The sequence below is a fragment of the Psammomys obesus genome, unplaced genomic scaffold (genome assembly GCF_907164565.1).
Source record: "Psammomys obesus unplaced genomic scaffold, mPsaObe1.curated_primary_1811, whole genome shotgun sequence".
Lineage (NCBI taxonomy): Eukaryota > Metazoa > Chordata > Mammalia > Rodentia > Muridae > Psammomys > Psammomys obesus.
Window position 1 is genome coordinate 9,433,757 of NW_026596234.1, and position 21,537 is coordinate 9,455,293.

Sequence of the window (21,537 nt, forward strand, 5' to 3'; positions counted from 1 at the left end):
TTTTCTGTAATCACTGTGGTTGGGGTCCAGCCAGCCGGTAGGCTGGCATGGTGCTTCAAGCAAGTTGGAGACAGTGAGAGACTCAGCAAGACTGGGCCTGCTGTGGGCTATTGAAACCTCTAAGCCCACCCCCAGGGACACACTTCTCCTAACAAGAAGGCCACACCTCCTAATCCTTCCCAAACAGTTCCACCAACTGGGTAGCAAGCATTCAAATATGTGAGTCTGTGGGGGTCTTTCTCATCCAAACTTCCACACCTTGCTTGTTTTTTTTTTTTTTTTTTTGAGACCAGGTGTGACTTTGTAGCCCATGATGGTCTGTAGCTCAAAATTCGCCTGCCTCTTCCTCTTGAGTGTGAGAATTAGAGATTCGGTGTGCCTCGGTTGATACTGCGTCCCCTGCTTCTTAGCAGGTCCTCACCATCAGCACAGTGGTTTGAAGGTCCATGCTTTGCACTGTTTCTCGGTTTCCCTGCCATATGGGCTGGTCCAGATGTGAGCTCACCAGGGCTCGTACAGACTCTACCTGGGTGCACTGCTGTAAATGTTTCTCTTGTGTGGAGCCTTGGTGTGCTCTGAGTGGTGAGCGTGCTTCATACGTGTTAGTAAATGGATAAGAGACATGAGCCCAAAGTTCAAGGCTGGAAGAGGTGGCCCTCACCCTGAGTCTCACAGGACACAGGGGCCCCTGGTGAAGTAAAACAAGGCCCATGTAAGTAAGGGTTTCAGATGAACGTAAGGGTTCCATCCAGCTGTGGTACCTCACACATGTAACAACAGCTTCTGGGAGGCTGAGGTAGTGGGAGAGTAGGTTCAAGTCTGGCCTGGGCCACTTGTAAGATCCAGTTTTAGTCATGCATGGTGGCCCACACCTTTAATTTCAGCATCTGAGAGGGAGAGGTAGGTAGAGCTCTAACTTTGAGGCCAGTCCGAACTATATAGTGAGCCAGCCAAAGCTAGGTAGTAAGACCATGTCTCTAAACAAAGCAAAGCAGGACTGTGTGTGTGTCGGGGTGGGGTGTTTCATAGGCAGGTGTATTGGTGATTTTTGTGTTGTTGTGGCCAAATCACTTGACAGAGACAATGTAGGAGACAAAGACCGACCTGGGCTAAGAGTTTCAGTCCACCTTGGCGGGAAAGGTTAGCAGGGCTTCATGAGTGTGTGGGGTGAGGCTGTTTGCATGTTTATATCCCCGGGGACTAGGATGAGAACACGAGGCTGCCAGAACCAGGGTCGAAGTCCCCTTCCAAGGCCAGCCTCTAGAGACTGTCCTCCATCTAGGCCTACCTACCAAAAAGCACCACACGCTGCTGAATAAGCGTTCCAGAACTCGAGCCAGTGGAGGAGAGATCACATTCAAACCACACAGACAGGCGTGTCCATGCCTGAAGCAGATCCATAGGCAGGGTCATTCACACCGTGATAGCTCCAGCCACTTGGGAGGCTGAGGCAGGAGGATTCCTTGAGCTCAGGTGTTCAAGAGCAGTTGGAGCAACATAGGGGAAGCCTTGACTTTAAAAAGGAAAACAGACAAAACTGGGTATGTTGGTACATGCTGAGACCACCAGCACTCAGGGTTTGGAAGCAGGAGGATCAGAAGTTCAAGGCTGGTTTAGAGCTAGACTGAGCCATAGGGAACCCTGTCTCAACACTCCCGGGCCTGGAAAAACAGGAGTTTCAAGATGGTTCTAGTGGAGCACTGAACCCAATAAGGAATCTTCTGAATGTGGTCTCATGCTTGTTCCAGATGCGTGCTCAGCTAGCCCTGGTAAAGAGTTCCACAGAAGCCAGATGTGGCGGCACACGCGGTTTGTCTCCAGCACTCGGTTGGATACCTGGCAGATTGAGGCCAGCCTGGTCTACACAGTGAGCTCCAAACCATACAGGGTTACAGAGGAAGACTCTGTCTCAAAAAGGAAAAGAATTCTGCAAAAATAACAGGTTGAGTATAGGGCAGAACCAGTGAGGCCCCGAGGCCCTGGGAAGGTCAGTTCTGCAACCTTACATACAAACTGTGGCACAGGGAGCAAAGGGCACTGGGAATGGGGACTATCCTGTCTCACAGAGGGAGATGGGACTGCCTTTCCAAAGCCATGTAGGCACCAGTGCAGGCCTTGTCAGCTGGTTTAAGTGACAACAAGAAGGGAACTCTCGGGGGTGTGTAGGGGAGAGGGAGGGGAAGGAAGAGTTTTCTTTTTTTACCCATTGCTCAGGCTTTGGCTGAGGCTCTGGAATAACAGGGAAACTCTGTATCTGAGAGGGCAGAGTGAGGTCAGGGCAGAGCTGAGGAGGCAACCCAGGCCTGCCTGAACATAAGGCTCCTTCTCTAGGCGCAGGTGCCACAGTGCAGGAGCCAAGGGAACGCTCAGTGTGTGTGATGAGCTCAGCTGCTTCTGCATGTACAGCCCTAAGGCTCTCAGGCTTTACAACTTTTCTGTGTGTGTGTGTGTGTGTGTGTGTGTGTGTGTGTGTGTGTGTGTTTTTACATGTATGTAGGCCAGAGAATAAAACCAGGTGTCATCCTCAGGATAGCCATCTACCTCGTTTGAGACAAGCACATTTTTCTCTCTGTCTCTCTCTCACACTCTTATCTATCTATCTGTCTATCTATCTATCTATCTATCTATCTATCTATCTATCTATCTATCTAATTATCTATCTATTTATTTACTTTCAGAAAGGGTCAAATAGCCCAGGTTAGCCCCAAGGTAACCTTGAACTTGTAATCCTTTCTGCTTTCTACTTGGAGATTAGAGGCATGCACCCTCACACCCAGTACTGGGGACTAAACCCAGGCCTCTTCCATGCTAAGCAAACATTCTACAAACTCAGCTACTACTCCAGTCTGGTTCTTAGATATTTATGGATTTTTATAATACAGCTGTCTGCCAGGCAGTGGTGGCACACACCTTTCAATCTTAGCACTTGGCAGGCAGAGGAAGGTCGATCTCGAGTTCCAGGCCAGCCTGGTCTACAGAGTAAATTCAGGACAGCCACCGCTATACAGAGAAACCGTTCCTCAAAAAAAAAAAAAAAAAACAAAAAAAAACAAAAAACCAACCAACCAAACAAAAAAACCCAACCAACTAACCAACCAGCCAGCCAACCAACCAACCAGCCAGTCAACCAACCAACCAGCCAGTCAACCAACCAACCGTCTTCCCCAACTAACAGTGTTGAAGCGCTCTGAAGTTCCAGCAAGTGAGGCCAGAAAGAGAGTGAAGGAGAGAACCCAGCAGAAGTTAGTTGCTCAGAAAGATTTCAGTTCACCTCAAACAGCAGTGAGCAAAACAGCAGCAGAAGACGCAGTTTGGGTGAGGAAGGGCCAAGCAAATGAACTTCTCTTTAGACTTTTCTAGTTTATGTTTTTCTAGCAAGTTTGATTCTTGGGGGAGGAGCGGCTGTGGTGTGTGTGTGTGTGGGGGGGTGAGAGACACGAGCTAGGGCTTGCATTTTTACACATGAGTACCTGCTTCTTCATGTGGGCTTGCCTTCCCAGCGAACTCCCGACACAGGGCTAAATGAAGCTGAGGTAATTAGCCTTGAAAGAAAGTGCAAGCAGAAACATAATGAGCACAGTGGCCTCACTCCTGCTGGGGACATCTGGGCAGATGGCAAGTAATCAGTGTTGAGCCAGAGGCCCATGCCTGGTGTCCACACCTCAGCCTTTTTTTTTTTTAGGGTGGTGCTATATACTAAACATGGTCCCTTGCCCTCTCCGTTTGCTTCCACTCTGTGGTGTCCCATGAGCACAGTTAGCCCAGCTACAGAGTGCCTGGGGCCGGAGGGCTCCTCTTCCTTTGAAAACCCCTGGTTCAGTTTATCAGAGTCTCTTGTGGCTTGTTTCCTAGGGTGACCTTCTGTCCCTTCTGACCTGAGTGTCCCTGTGTTTCTTTTAGGGGTTCCTGTTCCACTGGCTTTAGTCACCATAAAGGGAACTTGTTCAGTTAATCATTAACTGTAGCACTGTTTTTCTGTCTTCATGTATAGACTGTGTTTAACGACTGAATATGGATTTATGTGCTTTTTAAAAGTATAACTACAACTATCATCATTATCCTCATTATTATTATTAGAGACAGGATTTCACTGTGTATGCCAGGCTGGCCTTGAACTCACATAGCTCTGCCAGCAATCTGCTTCCCAAGTGCCTCCTCTCTGGGCTAAATTTTTGTTAGTTAGTTTGTTTTGTTTATGGCTGTTGTTTTGCTAGCCCGTGTGTCTGTGCACCATGTCCATGGAGTGCCTGTGGAGGCCAGAAGAGGGCGTCAGATCACCCGGAACTGCAGTTAGAGGTGGTTGTGAACTACCTTGTGGGTGCCGGGAATCAAATCAGGTCCTCTACAAGACAGCCATTGCTCTTGACATGAGAGCCATCTCTTTCGCCCACTGCTTATTTATTTTTAAAAGGAGAGAATTTTAGTTACGGGCTCTAAAACTTCTTTCCTTTAATTTTAGCTACTAGCGTCTGTTGTGTGGGTGGGTGGTGGGGCCCGGACTCAGGATATCAAGCTCGCATGGGTGAGTACTTTGTCAGCTGAGCCATGCTGTTGGCCCCAGCGATGGACTCTTCTCCATGTTAAGGTCTTAAAAGTCCTGCAAAGATCTTTCAGGATGTTTCAAGGCTGTTCTCCTGAGCCTAGAAAGAACTCTCCCCCCCCCCCCCCCCTTTCCCCCCCCCCCAAAAAAAACCCCCCCCCCCCCCCCCCATTTTCCCCAGCCCTATAAAGTTCAGGCCAGTAGCTCTGTTGAGTTTTATTAAGACAGACCTACCACAGCCTTTCTAATGAGGTCAGGCAGATAACCGTAAGTGATGCTTCAGGTTTCTCTTTACTAATATTTCATCCTTATTGTAATTCATTGGTAAATGGATCTATTGTTTAGTGAAGAAAAAAAACAAAACAAAACCTAAACACTATTTCACATTAAATTTGTGCAGTTATTCTTTTCAAATCACATGTATTTCTTTTTTTCTTGTGTGTGTATGTTGTGTGAGAGTGTCTGGCACACCTATGGACATTTAGGGACTGCTTGGAGGAGTTCTCAGCTTTCTCCATCTGGGTCCTGGAACCCAGCCCAGGTCAGCAGGTGTGGCAACAAGTTCCTTTACCCGCTGAGCCCTCTCGCCACCCCCTGCATTGCTAATTTTTTCCCAGAAGCTACTTCCTGCTCTCAGGCTGTTAGCCTGTTTGTGGTTTGGGACATTGTCTACTGGTGTTGACTGTTGATATATTTATTGAAAAGTCTCTATAGCTTATAACTTGAATATAAACTTATACTATTTAAAACCCAGTCTTTCTTTCCTTTAAAGTTCTTAACCTATTTAAACAAAGGTGCTGCGTGACCACACTTTTCAACCTTGGCTTGCTTTTCAAGTGAATCTTTTCCTGGGTTTGGAACTGCCGCTATTTGAATATGAAAACCTCACCTATAAGCCTCTGAACTCTGGGCCTGTGGAGGTGTTTCGATGTCAGCCGCAGGAAATATACACACGAGTGGAATTTACAGCTTGTCGCTGCCAGTTAGATTAAAGAGTAATCCATTAGCAGGGGCCCAGGAGGCCAGACCAGGACAGCAGTCACTGTCCTGTGCTCACGATGAAAAATAGAATTGCAACTCGAGGTGTTGAGAGTCAAAAACAGGGCCCCACAGACCGGTGCCCTGGAATTTGTTGAAGGATGGTTTTCGATCCTCTGGGGGGAGGGTTGGAGTGTGTGTAGATCTTTCTGGGTGGTCATTTACGTGCTTCGGCCCAAGGAAACATCTGGCGTCTCCCTGCCACGGACACAGGCTGCCCTTATTTGGGGGCCGTCATCCATGAAAGGCGGCTTTAGCGCTGTTGGTTTGCTTATGAAAGGCTGGGGGCCAGCGTTGTGGAAATAAACAGCTGTGCTCACTGGCCATTTGGCCCCTGTTGGAAACCTACTGCAAGCCTGCTGGGGCGAGGCAGGCGAAAGTGGATGGAATGGATTTATCAGAAGCTGGTTAATGATCAGGGATGTGTCTGGAAAGTTTTCACTTTTGTAGGAATATCACTCCAGCTTCTATCGGAGTCTCCCACAATGCACCAAAGAAAAGCCTCAGAGCCTTGGGCAGGATAGCTCAGTGAGTAAAGGCACCTGCTGCCGATCCCCATGACTGGAGTTCAACCCACAGACTCCATATGGTGGCAGGAGAGAACCAACACCTTTAAGTCGCCCTCTGACCTTCACACGGATGCTGTGGCACACAAGCACCCACACATATACGGAACAAATACAGACATGAAACTTGTGTGTGGAGAAGTCTTTACACCTGCAGGATCCCGGAAGGGGAAAGGGTGGGTTCTGGATCTCCACTTCTCGGGTGTTTTCTGAGGAAGATGCTCTGGCTTGTTGTCTTCCCTTGAGCCAGCTGTAGAATAGGCAGGGCTCAGTTCCAAATGAAATGCAGGTCCAGTGTTGAGATTTAAGAATTAGAAGTGTGTGTGTGTGTGTGTGTGTGTGTGTGTGTGTGTGTGTGTGTGTATGTTGAGGTCAGAGGATGACTTTCAGGACTTGGTTCTCTCCTACCTGGGATCAAACTCAGATCCCAAGGCTTGGCTTTACTCACTGAGCCACCTCCCTGGCCCTCCTTTAAGGATTTTAAGCTCCTGCCCTGGCTGCTCCTATGCTTTCTGCTCCTGTTTCTGCGTCTCCTGTTCCTCCTCCTCCTGCTCTTTCCTCTTCCCCTCCTCCTTTCTGGAAGACAGTGGTTGAGATGTGGTTGGGAGTTGTGGGTTCTAAACAGTCTCCATTCTGGGACTTAATCCCGGCCGCTGACCACTGGCCCCTCCTTTTCAGTGACTCACGAAATAGGGCCAGTGAGGCAACTGAGTGGTTAAAGTCTCTTGTAGCCAACTTGACAGTTTAAGTTCTCTCCCAGGACCCATACAGTGGAAAGAGAAAACCAACTCCTAAAAGTTGTCATTCGGCTTCCACACACATGTGCACGTGAGCACACCGTGCACGCACACACACACACACCACCACCACCACCACCAGAACATATGAGGTGGGCAGTCCAAGTTTCATGCTTGGCCCCCACAGCAGTGTAACAGGTGTGGGTCTAGGTATCTCTTTTTCCTTTTTATGCTTTTATTTTAAGTGTGTGAGTGTTTTGCCTTGAATGCATGTCTGTGTACCACACATATGCAGTGCCTGTGAGTGCCAGAGGGGTCGTCAGATCCCCTGAAGTGGGAGTTAGAGATGGATGTGAGTCACCATGTGGGGACCGGGACTAGAACCCTAGCCCTCTGGAAGAGCAGCTAGTGCTCTTACCCATCTTTTCTGGCCTGGGGTCTCTTGAAGCTGTGGCTCATCCCCCTCAGCTCCTCTTGAGACCGGCTCTGGTTAAGCAGCACAGGGTCCCGGCCATGTTTGGGTCCTCGGTCCCCTTGAGATCTTGCTGGCTGGGTCAGGAATAGTAGGCTTGCTTGCATGAGGGACTGACCTGCAGGGGAGACCAAGAAGCTGTAAATGCCTGGATTAGAGGGGTTTGCTGAGGTAGAGCAGATGGCCTGAGGGAGGCAGAGTTTAAAGGAGCTGATTGTAATTCAGGACTGGGTGTGGAAGGCAAAGACTGTGGGCCTGAGAGTTTAAGAATTTTGGTTTTGTGTGTGTAGTTGGAAAAGCAACCTACTTAAACGCTTATTGTAAAAAGAAAAAGTGTGAAGGATTTAGAAGTAAATCCCCACGTTGTTGGACGAATCCCTGACAAGCCTTGGAGAGCCAGATGCTGTTCCCTGGCAAGCCCACACACAGACGGAGGGGTGACCAGTCATCGCAAAGACAGGCCTAACCACGGGTGGCTGAGAGCTGAACCCAGGTGTGGTCATTTGAGTTAGGCCATTGGCATGTGTTTGCTACTAAAAACTTCTATGTAAATTTAGGTTTGGTAAAGATGAGACGAGGGAAAGTTCAGTGCAGCCAAGGGTGGGGCTTAAGCTCTCCCGAGACTGATGCCTGGAGTCCGCCAGAGCTCTAATCCCCGCCTGCTGGTGCTGGTGCCCCCTGGTGGACAGGTAAATGGGCCACGCTCTTTTCTCCATCTCAAATTCTACTGGGCCCCAATTTTTCCATCCCCGGAATGGTCTAACCCTCTGTGAAAAGGATGTGCTGTTTATCGTGTATTTTGAGATAGGCTCTCACTATGTAGCCCAGGCTGGCCTCTAACTCCCTGAGCTCCTCTGCTTCCACTTCCCAAGGGCTGGTATTAAAGTTGTGCATCACCATTCTTGACCTTTAAAATAAAGAAAGAGAAAAAAGCATTATGTTGTGTGTGTGGGGGGGGAGAGGGAGATGTTCTAGGGTGCTGGAAAAGGCCCAAAATGGACACCAAATCCCCCTGGAGCCGGAATGACAGGCAGTTATGAGCCAGGAGTGCTAGGGTCTAACCTCGACCTTTGAGGGAGCAGCAACTCCTCTGAGTGGCCGATGTCCCTCTGGCTTGTATGTAGGTCCTGTGGGTGGGATTCAAGTCCTCGTGTCTGTGTGGCAAGGACTGTACCTGCTGAGCTGTCTCCCCACCCCTGTGCATTTGATCGTGGTGATTTATTAATGTATTTGTGAACATTAATTGTGCCGTGTCACTGATTGATTGAGAAATGATAAGCTATGGCAGGGACAGCCCGTCTTTCCTGAAGTGCCTGAGGTCTCCTGGTGCTTGGGAAGTGGAGACTGGGCTTCCGAAGTCCCTGCGGCCAGACCTCCTCCTCATGAGGCAGAGGAGGGATATGGGCGCTCTCGTGCCTTGCTACCTGTTAGAATCTAAGTGGTCCGAGACAGTGATGCGTCGGTCTGTTGCTTTGCAGGGACCGTGAAGGTGAAGAGCTCAAACATCCAGGTGGGAGATCTCATCCTTGTGGAAAAGGTGAGTGGAGGCTGGAAGCTTCTCAGGGTCTGGGCATGGGTGGGAGCGGTCCATGGCTGGGTCCAGCCCTGGCTGTGCCCTGTGCATCTGGTGGGCTGCTGAAAAGAACCCCTGAGATTCCGGCAAGTATCTCTGCCTTGGGAAGAAAAACCTCTCTCCCCTGACACAAGCACAAAAAGATTTCCCAACATACCCGTGCTCTGGGGTGCTCGTAATTATAAACACAGGATACGTTCTGCCTGCTGTGTTTGTTGGGGGTGGGTTCAGAAAAAAAAAACAAACCCACTAATCAAATGTCTTTTCTACAAGACAGCTTGGCACAATGACACTTAAAAATATTTATTGAATTCACCTTTGTGGATCTGTTAACCTGTGTGTCCTGGCTCATGATGCCTGCCAACCATTCTATGGAGAACGGGTGGAGAGTGACGAGCATGGCAGAGAGTCTGTGTTGGCATTTGTCACTTGAACTAACGTTGACTTACTGAGTCTTTTTGGAAGGTGGGAGGTTTGGGGGTGGGGGTGGAAAGCCTGGGGATGATATTTGGTCAGAAAGAAGATGCTGTCTTAACCTGCTTCTGTAAGAATTGGGGGTGCCATTTGTTAGCTGGTTAAGCACAGTTACTCAAGGTTAACTTAAGGGAAACGTGAACGCCTGGGGTCAGAGCCCTGTCTACTGTCATATTCCTTCTTACCACGGCCACACAGGGCTGTTGCCTTCATCCCAAACCCCGTGTATTTGTTTCTGTTTATTTATTACTTGTTTCTGAAAAAAGGTCTTACTGTATCGATTAGGGAACCCACATACCTGCCTGCCTCTGCTGGGTTGAAAGGCCTACACACCACATCTGGCTTTCCCTCTTTATTTTGAGACTGGCCTTAGTTACTTCTCACAACTGTACTTCCTTATGTCCAGCTGCAAGCCAAACAAGAGGACGGGGGAGAATGGTTAGCCACACAAAAATAAGAACCCAAGTTCAGTTCCTGACATCCATGTAAAAAAAGAGCTGGGTATGGTGGCACATACTTCTAATCCCAGCACTGGGGAGACAGAAACAGGCAGATCCCTGGACTCACTGGCCAGTCAGTGGAACCTACTTAGCAAGTTTTGGGCCAGTGTCAGATCCAGTCTCAAAAAAAAAACAAGGACCTCTGTCCTCCACGCAAATATACGCACACCCACAAATGTACATATACTCTCATGCGTGTGCATGCACACACACACACACCCACACACATAAGAGGAAAGTCCAGTTCGGAGTGGGGCTGAGGTGGTAGAGAGTGCTCACGTCTGCCTTCAACCTTAGCTGGGGGTGTGTAGGGTGGGGCCAGCTCTGGCTGCAGGTTCAGGAGGCGAAGGCGGGACTCCGGGAACCCCCGGAACTCAGATGACTCATTGTTGGTGGTTGTAAAATGCTTAAGAGTATGCAGGATCCTGCAGACTCCAGACAAGGCAACCCTGTGCTTAGCCATGATGGAGTCTGGGGCGAGACTCCACTGTGGCCGCCACACTAACGGGGTTCCTTTCATTTCCCAGAACCAGCGGGTCCCTGCTGACATGATTTTCCTGAGGACATCAGAGAAAAATGGTAAGCATCTAATGGACACAGACAGTGACCTTTCCACTGATAATCCGGCAGTGTCGTTGTTTGGAAATGTCACCCAGGCGAGCCAGAACGACTCTGTAGAGGGGTCCTTCACAGTTAGAAGTGTATTGGGTACTTGTAGGTCCATGAGATTTTTATCATTAAAAACACAGAATACTTGGCTGGGGGTGGTATTACACGATTTAATCCCAGCACTTGGGAGGCAGAGGCAGGCAGATCTCTGAGTTAGAGGTCAGAAAAACTACATAAGTTCCAGGCCAATGAGGGGCTACATTGTGAGACCATGTCTCAAACAAATGAACAACCCCCCCACCCCAAATTAACAAAACACCAAAACACAGAAGGGTTGGTTGGTGACATGGCTCAGCAGAAGGCGTTTGTCTCCAAGCCTGTAGCCTGGTGAGGCCTTATGTCAAAAAAACAAAAACACCCCAAAAATCACACCGGAAACCTACATGGCTGTCTGTGTTCGGCCTCAGTGCGAGGAAGTTTTTTGTACTCCCCGGCAAGATTCTCCTGTCTCGGTCTGTGTTCGTGGAGTATGAAGGCGGGGAGTACAGCATGCCCTACCTACCACATCCCATTTTACACGGGTTCTGGGGATCTGAACCTGGGTCTTCACCTTCACAGGGCAAGCACAATAAAGTGAAACCCTGTCCCCAGCCCGGGGGCTTGGAAGTGTGACCTGCATGTCAGTGAGAGTCAGTGACCTGGACTCACTTTCCGTCTGACCCGCTGTCCCAGAGCTTATGACACAACTGAGGTTTATGTCCCTAGAATGTGCAAGCCTGTCTTCTTCAGCGTCCCTTACAGGACCAGAGTGTTTCAGGCTTGAGATTTTATGTATGAAACAAAGCTTTATTGTACAGGGTTTTGGGAATGTGCCTCAGTTTGTAGAGTGCTTTCCCAGCATGCCCCAGGCCCTGGGTTCCATTCCCCAGCTCAGCATAAAACTAGGCACGTGACGCACCTGTCAACCCAGCACTCAGGAAGCAGAGGCAGGAGAATCAGAAGTCCCAGGCCGTCCTTGACTATATGGTGAGTTCCAGGCCAGTCTGGGATAGTTGAGACTCTAAATCAGTCAGTCATCAATCAGTCATGTTGGATTTTGAAGCATCATGGATTTGGGGTTTCTGCAGGGGTTTATTCTGCAGCAAGAGCAGGCCCTGGCATGGTTCTTTCCAGTAGCCATGCCCAGCGACCATGGCTTGGCTTTTTAGCCCTTGTATATCCCTGGAGGGTAATCTTTCTGTCTCCATTCCTACACCTCGGGAACGTGAGCCTCAGAGATACCAAGCCACTAAGTGACAAACCTTGGAACCAAATCCAAATGCTCCTAAGAAGGGGTCTGGAAACTCTTGTGTCCCAGCCTAGGAATGGTCAAGGAGTGACCGTCTCTGTGTTGGCCACTGTCCTATCACTCTGCTGGACTGTTACAGTGGTCTCACTTTTTATACACATGAGGGCAGATGATGGCTCAGCAAAGTCAAGGGCCTAACCCTAGACCCTACAGCGAGTGGTCGAGTGAGGATTTGAACCCAGACCTTGTAGAGGAAGCGGGAAGTGGAGATTTATTTTCCCTGCAAGTCACTGGCCATTTGATGGGCCATTTCTTCAAGGACCAGAGCAGACAGTGCCCCGGAGCTGCTGAGGGAATTAACATTCCACACTCGAATTACAGATATCAGACCGTGCCCAACTCTCTCTGCAGGGTCTTGCTTCTTACGCACGGACCAGCTGGATGGAGAGACAGACTGGAAGCTCCGGCTGCCGGTGGCCTGCACACAGCGGCTCCCCACGGCCGCCGTGAGTAGCTTTTCTCAAAGAGCTGCCTGCTGGCCACTGGGGCACAGCTGGTTTTCACACTCAGGTGTACCTAGAGGCCAGGGTCCCCGTCCGGTGGCGATGGGGGTGGGGGGCAGTGGCGTGTGAAGGGGGCTGGTGGGGAACTGGAGAGCCTTGAGCCTGCGTTGGTTGGTTCACTTACCTGATTGTACCAAAGGCAGCCCCAATCCCATATGAGGAGTGAGCGTACCGAGGGCGACCCTGCCGGTGTGCTGGATAGGCAGGGAAGGCCTTTTCTTCTGCTAAGAGCATCTGTAGCAGTGGTTCCTACCCTCCCTACCGCTGCGACCCTTTAATACATCACGTCATGGTGACCCCCAGCCATAAAATTATTTCCTTGCTACTTGATAGCTGTAATGTTGCTATTGCTATGAATTGTAATGCAAGTGTCTGATATGTAGGCTACCCGCTGTTTGACCTCTGAAAGGGGTCGCAACCCCCAGGTGAGAACTGCCGAGGCGGCACTCACTCAGGTCCTGTTCTGCAGGTGTAGTGGTTTGAACAAGACCGGCCCCTCTAAGCTCATCTAATGAAGGCTTAGTCATCACGGAGTGGCACAACTTGAGAAGGAGTAGGAGGCGTGCCCTTGTTGGAGAAAGTGTGTCACAGGCGGTGGGCTTTGAGGTTTTAAAATCCCATGCAAGGCTCAGGCTCCCTCTCTCAGCCTTTGTGGGTTGGGACGGCAGCTCCCGGCTACCTCTCCAGCAGCATTTGTGCCGCCATGCTGTCCCCAAGGCGATCATGGACTAGCCCTCTGAAACTGTAAGCAGGCCCCAGTTAAACGTTTTCATTTCACAAGAGATGCTTTGGTCGTGGTGTCTCTTCACAGCAGTGAACAGTGACTAAGGTATCAGACCTTGCCATTGTCCTCAGCCACAGGCACTGTCTCTGCTCTGACCTTGGCGGTCACCCCTCTGACTGCTGGCCCCTGGCTCAAGTGTATGTCTGTCTGCCTTAGATTGGTACTTCCTCTAGCAAGATGCTCTTTCCCAGGGGTCCTCGTGGTAGGCCCATCACATAGGCTCTGCACAAATGTCTCTCCAGCCTATAGGCATTTGTATTGATTTTGGTTTTAACTGTTGTTTTTTTTTTTTTTTTTTTTTTTCCTTTGTTCATGCTGGGATTAGACCTAGAACCTTGCACACACTAGGTAATTGAGTTACCATTGAGCTGCATCTCACATTTCCTGATCACTCTTACCTGGCATTCTCTGCCTCCCCATTTCTAGGCAGTGCCCCTACCAGTGGTCACCAACTGGTGTGTACATTGCTCTGTCCTAGAACATAAACCTAGGTGGTCACAGAGCAAAGCCCCTGTCTAGAGGCTTGGCCCAGCAGCTGGCTAAACTTAGTTTGTTTATTTGTTTGTTTGTTTCTCTCTCTCTTTTGAGACAGGATTTCTCTGTGCAGCCTTGGCTGTCATGGACTCGCTTTGTAGACCAGGCTGGCCTGGAACTCACAGTGATCTGCCTGCCTCTGCCTCTCTTGAGTGCTGAGATTAAAGGCGTTTGACACAACACCCAGCTTAAATTTATTTCTTACTTTTAATTTTAATGTATGTGTGTATGCGTGTGGGTCCACATGTCTGAAGGTCATAGAACAACTTGTGGGCGTCAGTTTTCACTCTCTACCATGCCAGTCGGTCCCAGGGATCAAACTCTCGTGGTTGGGCTTAGGGTTAGGATTGGCTGTGAGAGCCTTACATACTGGGCCATCTCAGTGCCCTGTGCCAGATATAGATGGCCAGAGACTAGATTTCCCTTAGCATCTGGACTGGCGAAGTGGAATACCACTCTTCCTGGGTTCGGAGTGGAGAGGAGGCGTGGGCAGGGGCAGGTGCAAGTGCCGTGTGTGTCATCAGCACGATGATAAACGTGTCCTTCACACTCACTGGCCACAGACGTTCTTTTTTGTAGTTCGTTTTAAAATGAGAAACTCCAGAATGGTTCTGGCCCTGGTCCAAGAGCCCTGGCAGCCTCTTCTGCTTGGGAGAGAGTTAATCTAAGGGTGGGACTCTGTTCTTCTCTTATGGGTCTGTGTTTTATTTCCTGGTAGGAGTTTCCCCAGAGAAAGTAATCTGACCCTTAGAATGATGGGGAGGTTCGGGTACCAGAGTCGGAAGCTAAGATGGCAGAGGGTTCCACAGTCTTGGCTCAGAAGTGTCTTCTGGTTTAATAGACACTCATTTTGCCCTTGTCTGGCCTAGGCCTGGGGTGGGACCATTAAAAATAGATAAGATACTGTTGACTTTGCAGTTGGGGAGACAGTAATTGCCTTATTGGGGCTAGGAGATCAAGAGGAGCAGGTTTTTTTTTTTTTTTTTTTTTTTTTTTTTTTTTTTTTGTGGCTGTTTTGTTTGTTTGTTTTAAGAGTAAAAGTATTCCATCAGAGCAAAGAAATCTACTGGGACCACCTTCCCCAGCAACTCCTGGCTCTAAAGCAAATGGAGCTGTGTAGAAAGCCCTGGAAAGTGGGAAGTCCTGCTCCCCAGCCTCTGCCCCAGGCCTTATCTGTTCCAGAGGGGATTCTGTAAAGGAGGTGCTGATCTTTCCAGATCTTTCTCAGGCTTAGCATGTGAGCCTTCCAACCTGCGGATGATGGTTTAATGGAGATAAGACCCTGCTGCTCTCTGACTTTCCCCTGCTCAGTGTGCAAAGAAATCTGCGGGTCTTTCCTTATCAGCGCTGGGATCTACAGTGCCTCCTGGATACTGCAGCCTGCCTGAGGGCTGCTAGTGGCCTTCTCTAGCTCCCAGGGCCTTCTCCTTGCTGTGTGCCAGTCCCCAGTCTGCTTGAAGCCTTGGTTATTTGTGGAACTATTTACTTTTTTTTTTTCTTTTTTTTTTTTTTTACTGTTTTGAGACAGGACAGCAATTTGTGGTCCAGGCCAGCCTCAAACTGTTGATCCTTCTGCCTCTGCCTCCTAATTGCGGGGGTGACAGGTATGTGCACATGACCAGTCTCCAGTCACTCAAATTGTGATGTAGATCATTAAAAATTCTTATTTCTTTGCATCCACAGACCTCTTATAACCTGGCAGCTCGGTTTGTTTACTCTTTTGTTTTGTTTGTTTGTGGAGCCAGGGCCCCACATGTGCTAGGTGCCCACTCTGACACTGGGCTATATGCCAAGTGTTTTGAAGTAAGGTTTCTCGGGCTGGGGTGTGCTCAGTGGGTAGACTACTCACCTGGCATTCGTGAAGCCGGGTTAGTCCCCAGTATCGCATAACAGGACGTGGTGGCCTGCTCCTTAGTCCCAGCATGCAGGAGGTGGAGGTAGGAGTTCAAGGTCATCGTTGGCTTAAACCGTGAGTTGAAGGTCAGCCTGGGCTATGTGAGGTCCTGTCTCTAAACACACAAGCAAATAAAGATCTGTTTAGTAGGAGAACCCTTGTTTGCCTTTTCCCTGAAAACCATTTCTGTGTCCCCTTGAAAAAGCAAGTGAGGAGGAGGTAGGAAGACACTTTTCAAGGAACAAGAGTCAGGGTAGCCCTGGGTGGGGCGCTTGCACATGCGTGATGCCCCAGAGCTGGTCACCTGAGCTCAATCTAGGGCACCCACACAGTAGGAGGAGGGAAATGCCCTCTGACCTCTGCCTGTGCACTTGGTACATACATACTCGTTCATAGAGGTGAGTAAATAAAGTGTGGAGAAAAAAAGTCAGGATGAGTACAGCGAGGAGAGGGAGAGGCTGTATTAGATGAACAGGTGTGAGGGGGAGCTGGGCACAGTGACGGCGCGGAAGGCCTCTGGTGCCAGAGAGGCGGTGCCCTTTGTCAGGGAGCCTCCACTGCAGGGCAGCTGTGAGACCCGGCCCTCTCCACGTCTTGTCTTAATGTAGTACTTTGCTCTGCAGTGGTGGGTGCGGTCACATCCCAGGTGAGGGTGCGCAGGTCAAGTGCAGTGGTGATGGCCCTGTGAAGGAGCTGAGATGCCATCTTGCACCAGATGTGCAAGGCCATAGCTGCCATGGGCAGGTGATTGCCCAGTGAGCAAAGCTGCAAGAGCGAGCAAGGCTACAAGAGCAATCAGTGGATGGTTTCTGAGTGTGTGGGGCCGGTGCCTGTGGCTAGAGTGATTGACCAAGGCCAGGAAACTGGAGCTCTCAAAGCAGATCCTGTTACTCTGTAGCAAAAGCTTGAGAAAATGAAGTTAAGATAAATGGGTAGCAGGAAGGGGAGATGGCTCGGTGGTGAGGCACTTGCTGTCATTCTTTACATCCCTAGGGCCCACAGGGAGGAGGGAGATAATCAGCTCCTGCAGGTGGTCACTGAGTGTGTGTGTGTGTGTGTGTGTGTGTGTGTGTGTGTGTGACATGTGTCTCCCACCTGGAGACACACACACAAATAAGAGAATACATTCAGTAAATTCACTCTTCCCTTGGAGAGTGGCTGCTTCTCCTGCCTTCTCTCCCTGCCTGCCCCGAGGCCCCCATATTCTTTGTTTTACAGGGGCAGGGCTGCCCCTCCCTGTCCCTGTCGTTTCCCGTAGCCATCTTCTCCACGCTGCAGCTCTGTGCACTGGGGTAAGACGTCCAGGCCATCTGCCCTGCCCATTCTCTGCAGTGTAACCTGTGCTGGGTGGATGGAGTCAGCAGATGTCCACACAGGGAGTGTGCGGTTTATACACTCCAGTTTCTACACCGCCGTAAGGGAGGAGTTTTGAGGGTCTATTTAGGAAGTCACAATACGTTTGCTTTTGAACCCTTGGCTCCAGACTGCTGTTTTTAACCGTGAGTTTCCCCTTTGGAATAGGACCTCCTGCAGATCCGGTCTTATGTGTACGCTGAAGAGCCCAACATCGACATTCACAATTTCCTGGGGACTTTCACCAGGGTGAGTGGACCTGAGCTCTGGCTTAGTGTGTGGCCGTGACGGTGCCCAAGGCTGGTGCACAGTGCTGCATCCGTCTGAGGCTCCTTGCCAGAGCCCCACCTTGAAGGCTGATGGATGGACGGCTTCTCGGTGGGGACAGTAACAGCTAGAGTGTTCTTCCCGTTCTGAGCCTGAGTTCTAGAGCAGCAGCTGTTGTCATCCAATCCCTGTCTTCTCCAGGCAGACGGGGCTTCTTCTGTCTTGCAGATCCTCTCTGTGTGTGTCAGCATGTCCCTATAAACCCAGTACTGAGGCAGGAGGACTGCTGTGAGTTTATGGCCAGCCCGTCAAAATGGACAACCCCAAAACCACAATGAAATCAAGCCCTATCTGCCAGCTTTGAATTTGAGCTCTTTTCAGATCTTTTATAACAGAAAGTATATTTGAATTTGCTGTTTTTAGAATATAAAGTTAAAATCCACCTGTGGAACAGAAGTTAAATACCCTGTGTTATCGCATTCTTTTTTTGAGACAGGGTTTCTCTGTGTAGCCCTGGAGGCCTGGAACTCACTCTGTAGACCAGATTGGTCTCAACTCATAGAGATCTGCCTGCCTCTGCCTCCTGAGTGCTGGGATTAAAGGCACGAGCCACCACCACCTGGCTGCAAAAATAAATCTTAAAAAAAAAAAAAAAAAAAAAAGGAAAGTATATAAATCAACTTGGGTTAGTTCCATAAAAAACCCTGCAATTTCTGGTGCTGGAAACCAAACCCAGTTCTTCCTGAATGCTCAGCAAGCACTGTACCACCAAGCCACGCCCCCACCATAAAACTGCTTCTGGGTATAAGTCTGGCTGGCCCTGACTTACGACCCTTCTGCCTCAGCCTGCCACTTGACTTGTGTATGTATGTATTTGTACGTGTGTGTGTGTGTATGTATGCGGTGTATTTTTGTGATGCTAAAGATGGAACCCAGGGCCTTGTGTATGTCAGTAGACCTCTACCACCCCCAAAAGCCCCAAACCAAATCTGCCACTTTGTAGAAAGGGTTTGAACACTGTTAGACATTGGCGTCTTTGGGCCTTGGAAAGTGAGAGACGGCTGTCAGTGAATGTGTGTGTTTGATCTTTTCAGGAAGACAGTGACCCTCCAATCAGCGAGAGTCTGAGCATCGAGAACACGCTGTGGGCTGGCACCGTCATAGCGTCAGGTGAGACCTGGCCAAGGAATGTGGGACCCATTTGAACAGGGAAGACAGCTCTTCTGGAATTAGAATCATCACCCGTCAGCTGGGAAAATGAGCTGTCAGTCAGATGGAGTTGCCCATTTGCTCTAGCATTTCTGGGGGCCCGAAGTGACGTCTAACTGTGTCTTGGACATGACATCAGATTGTGTCTCGGACACTTGCATACACATGCGGCCCATGGGCCTTCTGCAGCATCCACACTGGGAATGGCCCATAACCATCACTTCAGTTGACATCATAGTGCCAGAAATTGAAGTGGTGTGCATGATCTGGCTGGAAGCCATGTCCACGGGGGCTGTTCTCTTCTCAGGGACTATCCACCCTGGGGTAGAGGCAGGAGAGTACCGGGAAGGCAGGGTCTCTGTGTTGAAAACAGCAGAGGGAGGTGGGAATTGTCTTAGTTTGGGTTTTATTAATGTTTCGTCAAAACACTCTTCTTAAGTGTGAACCACAGGACAGAGTCTATCCTGGGCCATTTTGAGATATCATTTGCAAATGTAATCAATCTAAATCGTTTCACGTTAGCCTCAGGCAGACTGTTTGGACAAGGGCAAAAAGCAGCCACATTCTTCACCAAAATATCACAAGAATGATCTAGGCAGAATACTAAAATCTTCTCCTTTGAAGCCTCCTGTGCCAGGTCCCCCAGGTCCAGTCACCTTCAGCTTTCCATGTTCCTACTAGGATGGCCCATTAAGCCCTGGTTAAAGCATTCACTGATTTCCTAACCCACAGTCCCCAAATCCACATCCTCCAAACAAAGGCATGACAGGCCCTATCACAGCACTCCTGGTACCAGCTTCTGTCTTCTTGTTGCGAAGAGACACCTTGACCAAGGCAATTCTTGTAAAGAAAAACCTTTAATTGGGGCTGGCTGACAGTTCCAGAAGTTTAGTCCTTTATCATACTGGGAATCATGGCAGCACGCAGGCAGACTTGGTGTTGGAGGAGTCAAGAGTTTACCTCTTGGTCTGAAGGCAACAGAAGAGGACTAGATTCCATATTGGACAGAACTTGAGTATCTGAGGCCTCAAAGCCTGCCCCTACAGTGGCACACTTTCCCCAGCAAGGCCAGACCTACTCCAGCAAGGCCAGACCTACTCCAGCAAGGCCACACCTCCTAATAGTGCCATTCCCTGAGCCAAGCATTCTGACACGTGAGTCTGTGGGGGCCATTCCTGTTCAGACCACCACAGATGTGACGGCTTTGCTACTGATTTCTGGAGTGACTATGAGCAGAGGGGCCCGCAAGCCAAGTCTGGTCCGCAGCAGCAGGGATTTATACTGGCTGCATGAAGCCTGGCGTTGGGTGCTGATGGGTGTCACCTGCTCTCAGCGGCACCCAGACTGTAGTTACCATATCTACAGAGGAAGGACCTGAGCTCCAAGAGGTCAGAGCCACATAGTGGGTCAACTTCCTCAGAGGTCAGGACTGCATAGTGGGCCAGCTTTCTGAGAGTCGGGGCCATGTAGTAGGTCAACTCCTAGAGGTTAGGGTGTAAGAGTCCAAGGCAGAATCAGGAACGGAGCTCAGGTTGTCATCTTGGGGTGGGTGGGAGGGGACAGTTGTTACAATGTGTGGGGTGCTGCAGTGTGGACAGAGTGTCAAATTATGCTGCACTCTAATCCCAGGACAACTCTCCTTTACTCACAAAGGGCTATTTTCCCTGCTCATCACCCCTCACCCATTTCTCTAGGTCGATGTTTCTCAGAGCTGTGGCATAAAGACAGGTGGGGATTCCGTGACTTTGGCAGTGACCAAGCAGGTGCCGAGACCAGCACCTCTGGGGACAGGTGTCTCTTCCTTTGCCATCATCTGCTGTGTTTGCACCACACTCTGCAAGGCCCTCAATTTCCCTGAAGTGAGAGGTTGGTCCTGCGGAGTCTGTCCTCCCTGGGCCTCCCAGGCCTGGCCACGGTGCCAGGGCCTGCAGTGCCCTCTGCTTCATGGGGCAAGCAGCAGCCCATGCCCATCCTGCCACCTCCTTTCCGCCTCTCAGTGCCCCTGTGTTCCTAAGCATTCTGTGCTTTTAGGCCATTCATTGGTAGCTCTTTATTTGTGATTGTGAGACTGGTATGCTTTGATGATTGAAAGTAAGATTCTCTTTCCTTGGAAATTTTTGTTTATGTGACTGTGAGCAAGTGCCTTTGGAGTCCAAAAGAGGACATCCATTCCCTGGAACTGGAGTTACAGGCAGTTGTGAGCTGCCTGACTTAGGTGCTGGGAACGGAACTCAGGTCCTCTGCAGCGGTCTCAACTGACGGTCTCTGCAGCCCTGAGGTTCTCTTTTTACCCTTAACAACCTTAGTTCTCAGGAGCCATGACAGGAGGGCCACCAGTTCAAGCCCAGCCTGGGCTACAGTGAGAACCTGCTTTTAAAAATAAACAAAAATCAGGTGAGGCCTGATGGCGGATACCATCAAGAGGCAGAGGTAGTGGGGTCTCTGTCAGTTTAAGGCCAGCCTGGTCTACATTCGAGGAGAGCCAGAGCCATATAGAGAGAGACAGAGCCATGTAGAGAGAGGCATAGCTTAAAAACATAACAAAAAACAAAAAAAGTAACTGGTGTCATTTCCAAGGCTGCCTGGCGGTTCAGTTATCTTTGTTTCTGCCTCATCAGTGTTAGTCATTTTTCTGTCATAGTCCGATAGTCCGTATATTTTTCTTACTCATTTTTCATTTATTAGGTGAGACCAGACCAGGGTGTCTTATTCCCTGGGCCTGGGAATTGCAGATGGTTGTGAGCTACCATGTTGGTGCTGGGAACTGAATGGGGTTCTCTGAGAGAGCAGCATGTACCACACCGGTGATTGTGTGGAGGTCAGAGGGAAACTTGCAGGAGTCAGCTTTCTCCTTTCACCACGTGGGTCCCGGATCAAACTCAGGTCAGCAGAGTTGACGGAAGGGCGCCTTACACCTCTGAGCCATTTCACCTGTCTCTCTGCAGGCCTTTGTTGTGCCTCTGTTTTACACCACGCTGTTGCTTGAACACTGAATGTTGAAGACATTTATGCAGCAGGCACTTTACAGAGCTCTGCAACCATTTTCTTCTTCTGGCTATATAATATAATATAATATAAAATATCATATCATATCATATCATATCATATCATATCATATCATATCATATCATATCAT

General features: G+C 49.6%; 1 protein-coding gene across 1 annotated transcript in view; it reads left to right on the forward strand.

Moving 5' to 3' along the window:
• Positions 1 to 21,537, forward strand: part of Atp9a (ATPase phospholipid transporting 9A (putative)) — a gene marked incomplete at its 5' end in the record, with an annotated part of 101,486 nt that overhangs the window by 30,729 nt on the left and 49,220 nt on the right. The window contains 5 exon segments of the mRNA XM_055595962.1: positions 8,832 to 8,890; positions 10,428 to 10,479; positions 12,209 to 12,303; positions 17,094 to 17,174; positions 18,287 to 18,362. Of these exon segments, the coding sequence (XP_055451937.1) occupies positions 8,832 to 8,890; positions 10,428 to 10,479; positions 12,209 to 12,303; positions 17,094 to 17,174; positions 18,287 to 18,362 (363 nt within the window).